The sequence below is a fragment of the Mauremys reevesii genome, linkage group 3, assembly GCF_016161935.1.
Source record: "Mauremys reevesii isolate NIE-2019 linkage group 3, ASM1616193v1, whole genome shotgun sequence".
In the NCBI taxonomy this organism is placed as follows: Eukaryota; Metazoa; Chordata; order Testudines; family Geoemydidae; genus Mauremys; species Mauremys reevesii.
This window is the reverse complement of record NC_052625.1, coordinates 202,931,217-202,943,323: the sequence shown is the minus strand read 5'-3', so window position 1 is coordinate 202,943,323 and position 12,107 is coordinate 202,931,217. Positions and strand designations below refer to the sequence as shown.

Genomic DNA, 12,107 nt, shown 5'->3' with positions numbered 1-12,107 from the left:
AGAGTGTCTGGTCAAGCTCAATTGGGCCCTTACCAAGCCTGGCACCTTTGGTGATCAGGGCTGCCCGCTGTCTGGCCAGCGGTATAGCAACCAGCCCTTCCTCTATCGCCTCAGCAAGAGGATGATGGGGTTGGTGCTTCGAGAGCCAGGCTTGCAGGTCATCTGTTGGGGTATGCCACCCACGTGCTACTCGTGGCTCAAGAGTCAGGACCTGGGGCCCTGGCACAGAGGGCAGCTTGCCAAGACAACTGTTCAGCGGCCTCCTCTGCCTGGGTCAGCTGGGTCAAGAGTAGCCTGATGCCTGGGGAGTTGGGGATGGGTGGCAGGTGGGCTCCCTCCCACCCACGCTCTGTGTCAACCAGTGGGATGCGGGTCCGCTGTTCTATCTTGACCTTTACTTTCTGATCATCAACCATCTAGTACTGTCGGGGCACTGGGACTGGTTCTGAGCCCACCACCGGGGACCCTGGCCAGCATCCGGAGGAATATCCTGGAGTTCTTCTGGCCAAGGAAGTACTGGGTCTCTGCAGGTGTCCTGAGTCTTCCCCTGGGGGAGCGTGGACAGGACTTGGTCTATATCCACAGCCAGAGCCACACGTTCTGCTTTCAGGCCCCGCAGAGACTCCTTTACCATGCTCATAGTCCAGAATGAAGCATGCTGGTGCACGTCTTCCTCCACCACATCCAAGGACGCTGATGCAAATGGCAGCTCTTTTATCTCCACCTGAGAAGTTTCCCCCAACATAGGCAGCGACTCTGTGGGTGCTCTGGGGCTGGTGCACCCATGGGGGAAAAATGGGGGGTGCTGAGCACCCACTGGCAGCCCCCTATTAGCTCCCCCCAAGTGCCTCCTGCCCACCAGTGGGCCCCGCAGAACAGCACCTCCCACCCGCCGAGATTATCTGTTTCACGGCGTGCAGGAAGATGGGGGTAAGAGTGGCGAAGTGGTGTGCTCAGGGGAGGGGGCGGAACTGGGCAGGAAGAGGCGGGGCAGGGTCTTGGGGGAAGGGGTGGAGTGGGGACAGTGCCTGGGGCAGAGCCGGGGGTTGAGCACCCCCCCGGCACATTGGAAAATCGGTGCCTGTGCCCCCCAAGACCCAGGCATCTACCAAGACCTCCTCAGGACCTGGAAGCCAGTCTCAGCAACCAGCTCCATAGTGGCCATGGAGTTGTAGGATCTCCTGCTCCATAACTCCCATCTTCATGTGCAGATGGTGGAGTCCCTCTTGATGTGCTGGAGGATGGTCCTGGTTGATGTCACCAGAATCGGAGACTTCCCGGACAACACTGAAGGAATTGGATGGACCCTGTAGTGCTTGGCCAGCACATGGGATTGCCCACTCTGCGTGTCCCGTCGTGCTCCAGGAGGTGAGGCCGGACTTGCACCTTGGTTCTCTCTCACTTATATTGAGTGGGTCCTGCAGGATGGTGCTCCCCACCCACCCCTTGCTCTCCAGCGCTCATTGTTATGCCTCTGCCCTGCGAGCCCTCCAGATGGCTCCGCTACACCACCTGAGTTGGCTGAATGCCATCCACTCGGTCTGTCTCCAAACCACGCCCCGCAAACATCTCTACATGTTCATACTCCATACCATCCACGTCTTCGCTCTTGTGTGTGCCACCTGCAGAGTGTGAGGAACCCTTGTGGGCCAGACAGTATTTCACCCTAGTCCCATGGCCTGCTGGGGATTCGTTTAGTAGCTTCTCCATGAAGCCAGGAGCATGGGCGTGTGGTTGGTGCAGTTGACGGAGTTCCCCGACACCTGCCCCTTCTGCAGTGAAAGGGAGACCCTGGCACACATCTGCGTAGAGTACATCAGGCTGCAGCCCCTCTTCAGGCTCCTCCAGAACCTCCTGCCGAGGTCCTGGCTGTGTTTTTCCCTACACCTCCTTGTATTTGCACACCCCCTCTGGGGCTCCACAAAGTCATGAGACCTCATTAACCTCCTCTTGGCACTGGCCAAGATGGCCATCCACTGGACCAGAAGGAGGAAACTTGATGCGGTGGGGCTCTGCGACTGTGGGGGCCTGTTTCTGGTGCCTTGTTTTATCACATCTACCAGCAGAGCTTGTATGGGCAGCGTCCAGTGACACCTTGGACTCCTTTGAGGAGCAGTGGGATGCTGTCACGGGTTCTGTGCTTCATGTTTCCTTCTGGATCCCTTGTTTTGGGCCTGTGACCTTTGCTCCTGTCCCGGTTTTGTTATTTGTTGCCCGCCACAGACTCAATTGTGGCCTGGGCTCAGTGATTCCTTTTCCTCGATTGAGGGGATGGGCCTTTAGTCTTGAGCAGGCCTAGACCTGCCCCTCCCTGTACCCACTATAGGTATACAAGGTTCATTCATGGGTTTGCCGATATTGCAAAACAGTTGCCTGGGCTGGGTAAGAAAGGGAAACCAGTTCAGTAGCTACCTAAATGTAACTTGGTCTTTGCACTTGCAGAGTTCAAAAGAGTCCTTGTGACCGCTCCTGTCTTAGCCCACCGGTGTCTCAAAATTTGTATCAGACACAGGCCAGTGCTTATGGCTTTGAGGGCAGTATTGTTATTACAGCAAAAGTCAAAGTTCTGCTAAGAGAAACCACCATGCCACCAGGAAGGATTTCTTGGCAGTGATTAAATCTATTACACCACTATCTGTATGGGAGAAAATTAGTGATCAGGGCAGTCCATGCATTCCTCCAATAGCTCTTTAGAATTAGGAATCCTGAGGGGCAACTGGACAGGTGGTTGGGGAAACTATAAGATTTTCGGTTCACAGACTCACACAGGCCTAAGGACAAGCAGGGACATCCCTTGTCCAGACATCCTTTCTGGGAGGATAATTGCAAACACTGCCCCAAGCAGGAGAGCAAGGAACTGGTCATTCAGGGGAGTGAATGTGTCTAGAAAGAGATGGCTGCCTCCTCATTCCCCATGGATTGCAGAACAGGAGAGCAAATTCCTGGTTCATTTGCTGGAACAAGAAATGCAAGGTTGCAAGAACGGAGCAGTTGAAAGCTACACAAAAGAGAGAGAAAAATATCTCCAAAGACATGTGAATGGGAATTAAACAGATTTTGGGAATGGGGGTTTAGAAAGTTCTAATCAGAAGAACACTTGCCACGTAGTGTGACAGAGGGCAATTTCCTGCAATCTCTCAGACAAACCTTACAGACAACTTAAATTTGATTGAATGAAGTTTAATATCTTTGGGGTCCATTGTATTAAAAATTCAATTGTTTTTGTGTTATTGTAGAATTGTATGTAACTTTTCTTAGAGATTGGCTGATGTAAAACCTTGGGGAGATGTTAGGAACTTCAAAGAACGGTTTGGAACAATACATGGGTAGTGGGTTTCCTAGGAGGTACTTGGGAGGCCTTTTGAAACTATGCCCTGGGGAGAAAAACCCATTGTTTGCTGATTACCTGCTCCTCCAGATCAAAGACCCCAATCTGTGAAAGTCAGGACTAAACTTTTAATGAGTGCTAGTTCTGAGGGGAGGCTTTTATGCACTTGTGACCATAAAGGAGGAGACTCTTTATGGGGTTTGAAGGCACCTGCCAGAGCCCGTGTCCAAGTTGGCGTGATCTCTGATAAATTTATTAGCAGGTGTGTAGGTTCTTTTATTGCTTTTAATGTTTTCTCTGCAGTGCTCTTACCTTAAGAATAAATAAACTTGCATAGAAAGAGCTATGTGGTAATTTAACTGTGTGGGCAGTTACGGCATTATTAGTCGAAGAGAAAGCAAGGAGGTCTGCTTTGACAATCTGTCTTTTGCTGGGAATAAAATAGTGAACTGTTCAGCCTTGAGATACCCTGGTCAGAAGAGAGAGTGACACACATAGAGCAGGTTCCTTTGCTGGATCACTAAGGGGAAATACAGATGCAGTTGCCCTGAACCGTTACACACACAGGTAAATAGCTAAACCTTTATTCATTTTTTTCTCTTCTGTTTGGGACTTGTACCTTTCTGGCTGTCATTGCAGATGATTTGTGAAGTTGCTCTGAGCTCCATTGTGGTTGATGGAACAAGTTGAGAATGGGGAAGGTGTTATAATGGCAGTCACCAGATGGCACTGTTACACACACTCTTCCAAGTTCTTATTCTCAGTTTGTGTACTGTGTACCTTCTTTGAGGAAAGGCTGTATCACTGTTAGGTTTATAACACAGTTTCTTTGGCAGGAGCTCTTGCAAACAGCAATAAAACTTGAAAAGCACTGAACTCAGAAAGTGCAAGGGGACTTGGATCACATTAATGGATGTAGCTTGAACTGGTGCTGTCCATATTGTACTGGCTGAATAGCTCCCAAGGGCTGTCGAGCTGGGATCTTTCACCAGCACTGAATTCAGATTTTAAACAGTTATTAAAAAATATCTATCCCCAAGAGCTCCCCTGCTGCTCATGCGTTAATTTGTGTTTCATGCATGCACACAATTCAATCTGGTGGAGATTTGCCTTCACACTAGAAAGCCTTTTTAGAAGTCTGGTGCTAAATCCTGCTAAGTTCCTGGTCTTTGTTTCTAGTGGCAATGAATTCTACTGGCTGATTTTGCCTCGTGCATGAATGTCTGTGTTTTCTAACACAGAAATTAATCCTTGGTGTTACTCCAGAGATTAATTTGGCCTGCAGATTTTGGTCTCAGTGATGTATTGATTCACAGGGTGTTTGGCATTTTTTCCCTCCATTTTTAAGTGCTGTACAAGAGCTCTGACAGGGCATCAGTATCTCCTTGCTAGGGGAGGATGTGCTGGCAGCTCAGCCATCCAGATGTTCCCACATCCTCCCTCGCTCCCAAGGATGCATCCTGCATCTGGAAAACCATAATGGTTATGTGGAGAGAGGCAGCGAGTGGGTATGACAATATAGGGCTTTCTCTCTTCATAGCACTTTGCAAACCACTCACAATGCTCCAGGAAATAAGTATTAGGCACTGTTGTGTAAAAATTGGGTAGTATCTCTTTAAATAGTATGTGAGCCCTCTAATGACACTCACTGTATTCTCTGTTTAGAAACCAGACAGGGCAGTAGTGTGTATATGTAACTAGGCTTTGCATGTTGTACACAATAACTAAATGCAGTAACTTGAACCCCACTGTACCATTCCTTCCCATTGTTGTGCACAGGGCAAGAGTCACAACTGATCTGTTGTACAGATAGGGAAACAGAGGCAGGGAGGTTAAGTGAGTCACAGGGAGAGGCCCCAGGCCCGCCCAGGATTAGGCAGCTCAGGTGACACTCGCACCTGCTTCCCCACTCACTCCTGCTGCACAGACTGTCACCCACGCAGCTGGGCTGCAGCCACAGCCTGCCACTGCGGTTCACGGCTGCCGGGGTACGCGGTGGTGCTGGCTGAGCAGGCTGCACCCTCCGTGGATCAGGGTGGGGAAAGAGTAGCCAGGGCAACAGGCAGTGGAGATAAAGAGGAGGGAGTGGAGGAGCAGGTGACCCTAGCCTTCCCCTCCCCCAGGCACTCCTCTCTATTTCCACCCCCCCCCCCAGCTTCTCCCCTCAACTACCTGCACCCTCCCAGCCACTTCCACACACCTATCTACCCCCAGCTTCCTGCCCAGTCGCCCTCACTGTCCCCCTGCCATCCCTACAAACCCACCTTCCCACGCCCCACTCACCCAGCCCCCCAGCTTCCTGCCCAGCCGCCCTCACTGTCCCCCCCCGCCATCCCTACAAACCCACCTTCCCCACGCCCCACTCACCCAGCCCCCCCCAAACCCAGCTTCTCCCCTCAACTACCTGCACCCTGCAGCCCCTCACCTATCTACCTCCAGCCCTTTGCCCCCAGCCGCCCTCACTGTCCCCCCGCCATCCCTACAAACCCACCTTCCCCACGCCCCCCTCACCCAGCCCCCCCAACACCCCTCCAAACCCAGCATTTATCTCCAGCTCCCCCCAACCACTGGGCTCCTCCTCCCGCCCATAAATTCAGCATCGCATTGCCCCCTCCCTCCTTCGGCAAACCCAGCTTAGCCACCTAACAGCCCCCTTCCACCCAGGCACCCCCACAAGCACCCCCCAGCACCTCTCAGCGCCCGCCCCCCAGCACCTCTCAGCGCCCGCTCAGCTGCCAGGCGCGGTGCAGCCCCGCGTCCTGCACGGGGCGCTGCCTGAAGCCGCAGCACAGGCCCCGCGGCGCGCGCCAGTCCCGGGCGCTCGCTGCCCCGCACGCGGGACGGGGGGGTTTCCCGGGCGCCGCGAGCGCCCGCAGCAGCCGCCCCGAGCACCGCCAGCAGCTGCACCCAGCCTGGGGGGCGGCCGGGGAGGCGTGTGGGCCCGGGGGAAGGGGGCCGCTGAGAAGGAGCGGGGCGTGCAGCCGCTCAAACTCCTCCCTCCCCCAGCCCCGGGGGTCCCCTGCCCGGCTGAGCCGGAACGGCAGCCGCCCTTGTCCCCCCAGCAGCTCCCCCATCCTGCAGCAGCGAGCCCGCCCCTACAGCCACAGCCCGCCAGCTGGGAGGAGCGAGCTTCCTGCGTTGGTAGCTAGCCCGCTGCCCCTGGGCACCACCCTGCTTCTGGGGGAAGGGGCAGGGGCTTCTCCCCCTCCGCAGACCGAGGGGGGGTATTCCCCGTGCCCCCCCTTGCTTACTGTCATGAGCAGCCCACCCCCAGACTGCATAACAAAGTTGTCATCAGCTGAGCAGCCTGGCTTTCCTTTCCAGCGCCACCACCTCTTTCCCCCTGCCAGGCATTTAACTCTGGGGTTGTTTGCCAGGGAGTGTCCCTAGCAGAGAGCAGGAGCCGAGCCCCGGGGTGGGTGGGTGCGTGCGTGCAGGCTGCACACGTGTGTTCGCAAGCCATGCACTTGTTTGATTTTATTTTCTCTTCAATAATTTTAAGCTACGCCCATTCCCCCTCCTCCTCTGCCTCCTCCTCCATCATTTTTCTGCTGGGTGTCTATGCTTGACAGATTCCCACCCACCCACCTCTGCGTACACGCTCCAACAAGACACCCAGTTGGGCTCCAAAGGGAAGAAGGGAATTGTCACCAAAAAAAACAGAGAAAAGAGAGAGAGAGACAGAAAAACACACAGGCGCGGCATCTGCCTCCCAAGATACCAGCTGCTGGGCGCGGAGGAGGAGGAGGATGCAAAGAGAGGGACACTGAAGATGGATGAGAGGAGAATCCAGAGGCAGAGTATGGACTCCGAATGGGGTTTTCGGCTGAGAGGGACACTCGGCTCTTAAAGAGACGTCTGTTTAGTTTGGACTCTGCTATCCATCCGTCTTCTCCTCCAGGCAGGACGTGGGCTCGCCCGAGAGCAAACAGAAGCCCGAGCAAACTGGTGACTGTTAGGGGATGCTGGCAGCATTGTGGGGCTTCCAGGATCTGCCCACGCCTTCGCTCTCCCAGGGTAGGAGACCACCATTTCCCACAGCCCTGCTTTAATTTCAGCAAGGCCTAAACCAAAGAAGCCGAGAGGCTCTTCCCCCACATCCCCTCCTGTCAGCACTGAGATGGTGAGGGGGGAGAACTGGCCTTCTCCAGAGCATGGCCAGGGAACGGGCTACCTGGATTGATGGGGGAGCTGAAAGCAACAGTTTGGAGCCTGCAGAGTTGACAGATCAGTGCCTCTTCTGCTGATTGTCCTCCCCCCCCCCCCGACCTTTTTCTTTGTTGGCGACTCTGGATACAAACAAAACCTTCCTTCCTTCCCATTAACAACTGGATGAGAATCAGAGACCTTCAGGGTGCATGGAATGGCCGGCCAATGCTATTTATTCCTCTGCCCCCACATGGAGGGGGGAGCAGGTGTGATTTGGGGACCTGAGACCCTAGTGCATTGAGGAATATCGTCCTGGGGTTCAATTTGCAAATGGTTGCTGGGGACGGACAGTCCCGAGAAGACCAAAGCAGAAAAATTGGGGAGGGAAAGGGGGAGAGACACCCCAGATTCTGGCTTCTCTACTGAGGAGACAGTGAGACATTTATATGTCTTTTTGTATTCTTAAAGCTGTTTTGATTGCAGCCTCCGAGAGCGTGGGGACTGGGGAGCAGCTGGAGGGAGTTGGGTAGTTGGAGTTGCTAGTTGCAGCTCGTGATTCTGTTTGTTTGGCGCCCAGCCAATTGTTTTTTAAATTTAATTTTATTTTTGGTGACATTTGAAAGGGGCGTGAGTGGGAAGGGTCGGGGTGTTACAGAGCAGCCAGCTGAAGGCTTCAGGATAGGGGGAGGCAGTGGACGTGCCCTGTTGGCTACTGGCACGCTCCCCCGTTTGGAGCCTGGGTTTCCAACTGGAACGTCTGGGTTGGGGAGGATTTGGGTCTGAGGGGGAGAGCTGAGATGCCATTGTTGATGCCTCTTTGCCCTCGCCTGTTGGTTGCCCTGAGGTAAATGGGAGCTGGAGCTCCTTTGGCGTAACCGTCGGCTGCAGACGGTGCCAGTTCTCCAAGGGTTGGTTGGGAAAAGTGGGCAGGCAGAATGCCCGGGAACAGGGCCTTCTCTGAGCCGGAGTACTCGGCCGAGTACTCGGCTGACTACTCGGTCAGCCTACCCTCCGACCCCGAACGTGGGGTGGGCCGGACCCATGAGGTGACTGTGAGGAACTCAGGCTCATGCCTCTGCCTGCCGCGTTTCATGCGGCTCACCTTCGCCCCCGAGTCCCTGGAGAACCTCTACCAGACTTACTTCCGCCGGCAGCGCCACGAGACCCTCTTGGTGCTGGTGGTCTTCGCTGCCCTCTTCGACTGCTATGTCATCGTCATGTGTGCCGTGGTCTACAACACGGACAAGCTGGCCCCCATCCTAGTGGCCTCAGTGGGCCTGGCCGCCGATATCTTGCTCTTCGTCCTATGCAAGTACGGGCTCCTGCCAGACCGCGTCTCCCGCAAGTTCATGCCCTATGTCCTCTGGATTCTCATCGCTGCCCAGATATTCTGCTATCTGGGCCTCAACTTTTCCCACTTCCACGAGGCCAGTGACACGGTGGGCTGGCAGGCCTTCTTCGTCTTCTCCTTCTTCATCACCTTGCCCCTGCGCCTCACGCCCATCGTGCTCATCACGGCCGTCTCCTGCGGCATCCACACCCTGGTGCTGGGGGTCACCATCGCTCAGCAGCAGCAGGACTCCATCAACGGAGAGGCCTTGCTACGCCAGGTAAGGGGAGTCAGAGTCCTGAGGCAGAGGTAGGCCAGCGGGAAGGGGCCTGCTAAGGGCAGGAGGTTTGAGGGCCTATAATGTTGAGGAGTTAGTTGGGCCAGGGAGATGTTTCATGCGTAACTGGCCTTCAGGGGTGGGTACAGGGAAATACAGGCTCCTGGGATGAGGTAGTGAGTCAGCCTGTGCTTATGTTGAAGTGGGCCACAACTGGAAGCTTGGTCCAGGAGAGCATGTGCCACTGATGGCATCGCCAGGAATACTGGGTCAGACCTTGGGTCCGTCTTCCTCGCATCAGGGGCTTCTAAACACCATGGCCCTTACCTACATGGACTCCCAGCCCTGTGCACCTGGGTCTGGGATAAGGGGACAACGTTTCTGTCCTTGGAGCTGTCTAGTTGCCCAGTGGGGTTCCCCACTGGTTATTCAGAGGATCAGATACCACCTTCTGTTCCTCAGCTCCTGCCAAAGCAAAAATAGCCACTAGTAACAGTAGCCAGGGCCATTGCATACGTCATTCCACAATTCCCCCAGCACCTCCTGGCTGCCTACTGTGCCCTGTGTATTAAACTCTAGGCACCTGCCCATCATGGTGATGGGCATTTTAACGATGCCGTTGGGGAGAGAGTGAATAGTCTGGGGTGCCAATGTCCGTTTGTGTATATGAATAGTAGGCCAGGGCAAGGAAGTGACTTGCCCAAAGTCGCACTGTATGTCGGTGGCCGAGTTGGGGGCAGAACCCTCACTCCCAGTCCGGTGCCTTCTTTGCATGTTTAATTCTTATGGTGGCCATACAGACATGCCAGGAGAAACCCAGATCTCACACTGTTTTGGCCTCCCAAATGTCTGCTTGGGGTATTAAACCAGCTGAGAGGAAATATAAACACAAATGCCCTAGAACTATTGTACGCAGGGATGGAGTTTGCACACTGGGGTGGGGCAACCGCTGTGCCAGACCTGCTGTGAGAGGACACGCCCATCTTCTAGTCTATCACAGGGGTGGAGCTTCCACCAGAAAAGCGGGCCGCCGCTATTCCAATGGCCAAATGCTGGTGCCACTGGAGCCACTAGGAGTTGTGCTGTTTTAGATCAATGGGAGCGGGCTGTGACCCCGACCTGTTTCTGTAAAGGAGAGACTCATGTAAGCAATCTGCTCTAGTGTGATTTTTTTTTTTTGGTCTGTGTAATGCTCCAACCCAGGCTGGTCTCCGGCTTGTGGATGAGCCAATTTCTACTAACGCTGTTTGCAATGGGACCAGCGGTGACTTCCATTCCACTGCCCGCTTAGCACGCTCTGTTGGGCATTCTGCAGAGGACTGAGGCTGCTGCTTTCGCCACTATTCAAAAAGACCTTTATTTGCAAAACCCATCGGTGATTTCAGGTGCCCAACCTGTGACCCCGTAGAGGGATCTGATTGTCAGAAAGGCTGCGCGCCCACCATGTGGAAATCAGGCTCCTTTTAAGGCCCCAGATTCACTAGACACTGTTGAATATTTAGGCCAAAGGCAGTGTGACGAGAGTGCCCTACTTCTGTATACGGGTAAATAGGTAGTTACAAGATAAACTGCCAGGGGATGGTGCTCCAGAGCATGTAGCATAGCTCTGGGTTTGTAGGCCTAGTTACTGTGCACTGCAAATGGCTTCCCTTGTGTGGTGCTTTGCATCGGCTCTTAGCAGACAGTGAGCTTTTAGGGGCTGTTGTAAGAGTACAGATTGCTATGGGCTAGATCCAGCTCTCATTGGCTTCAGCAGGATCAGGCTCCCAGTGCAACAGTACTAATCAGGATGGGCTGATGTGGGAGTCAAGGGCTATGTTTTTTCCTTCGGTAGTGCCATAAGGAGCTCATCCCTCTTTACAGTGGTGGGTAAGTATCATCATCCCTGTTTTCCAGGTGGGAAAACAGCAGGTGCGTGACTTGCCCAAGGCCAGGCAGCGAGTCAGTGGCAGAGGAAAGAGTAGAACCGCATGTCTCCCAACTGTGTGCTTTGCCTCTGCACCGATGCACAATTCAAAGCATGGCAACGGCCTGTGCTCTCACGCCAGGCCTAGCCACTGCCCTGTGACTTTTTCAGTGGGAAGAATTCAGTCAGGTACTTTTGCAGACAGCCTGTATCTATATTTCTATCGTTTCTTTAGTCACCACCTAGTCATGTCCATGGGTGGTCTGATGTCTGTGACGCTTTCCTCCTCGATCCTTTTCCAGACAGGCTCCGTCTGTGCTTGAATGGTCTCAACTGTTTGCAAGGGGGCATTTGGTTGTGAGTTGCACTCAGTGGGCTGTCTCCTCTTGTTGCAGGTTTTCCACAGATGTTTTAGTGCATCTGTTCTCTTTGGATGGCCGAGGAAGCAACTGGGCCTTGGTGTGTGTATGTGAGACACTGTGTGAGAGAGACCAAGGGGTGAGATTGCAGTTTTGGAAGCAGAGCAGAGGCAGGGTGTGAAAAAGTATGAGCATGTCTGAGGGTGTTGCCACCTTTTTTAAAAAACCACAATACAAGACTGTTCCCTGTCTAGCCGTTCAGCCCAGCAATTCTTTATTGGGCTGACAATCTAGGCAAGGCCTGCCAAGAGGTAAATACAATACAGTACCTCAAGCATTTGCCCAGGGAAGAGTTGCACAGAGCTAGTGGGTATCATTAGATACCTGTAAACATCAGGGGACAAATTCATCAGTGAAGTCAATGGGGGTTTTTACATCAGGAAGTGAATTTGGCCCAAGATGATTTAGACACCATGCCAGGCAATTGAAACAATAGCATTCACCATTCTCTTATTGCCTTGAACCTGATTATTGGGGCAGCCTTTATATTAAATCCCCAACACCCCTCTAAAGGACAGGTATGGCCAGATCCCATCCCGCTAACAGAAATCTGCACTGGGCAAGTATAAACTGACCGATGCACTAGGCCCCACGGCTCTTTCCTGCCTCAGTGTCAAGAACTTTATCAGCATGACGACAAAGTGTTTACAGTATATCCAGCGTCTGTGTCTAGGTTTGGCTTTCACAATAGGCATGAG

At 53.6% G+C, this 12,107-nt stretch overlaps 1 protein-coding gene across 3 annotated transcripts in view; it reads left to right on the top strand.

Moving 5' to 3' along the window:
* Nucleotides 1–6,317: 6,317 nt before the first annotated feature.
* The window catches only part of ADCY3 (adenylate cyclase 3), an 89,109-nt gene continuing 83,319 nt past the window's right edge, over nt 6,318–12,107 (top strand). Inside the window, exon 1 of one of the 3 annotated variants that reach the window (XM_039531446.1) lies at nt 6,318–9,087. In XM_039531446.1, coding sequence (XP_039387380.1) covers nt 8,413–9,087 — 675 coding nt within the window. In that variant the 5' untranslated portion in view covers nt 6,318–8,412. The remainder of the gene's footprint in view (nt 9,088–12,107) is intronic. The other 2 variants (XM_039531445.1, XM_039531447.1) reach the window with 2 other exon arrangements.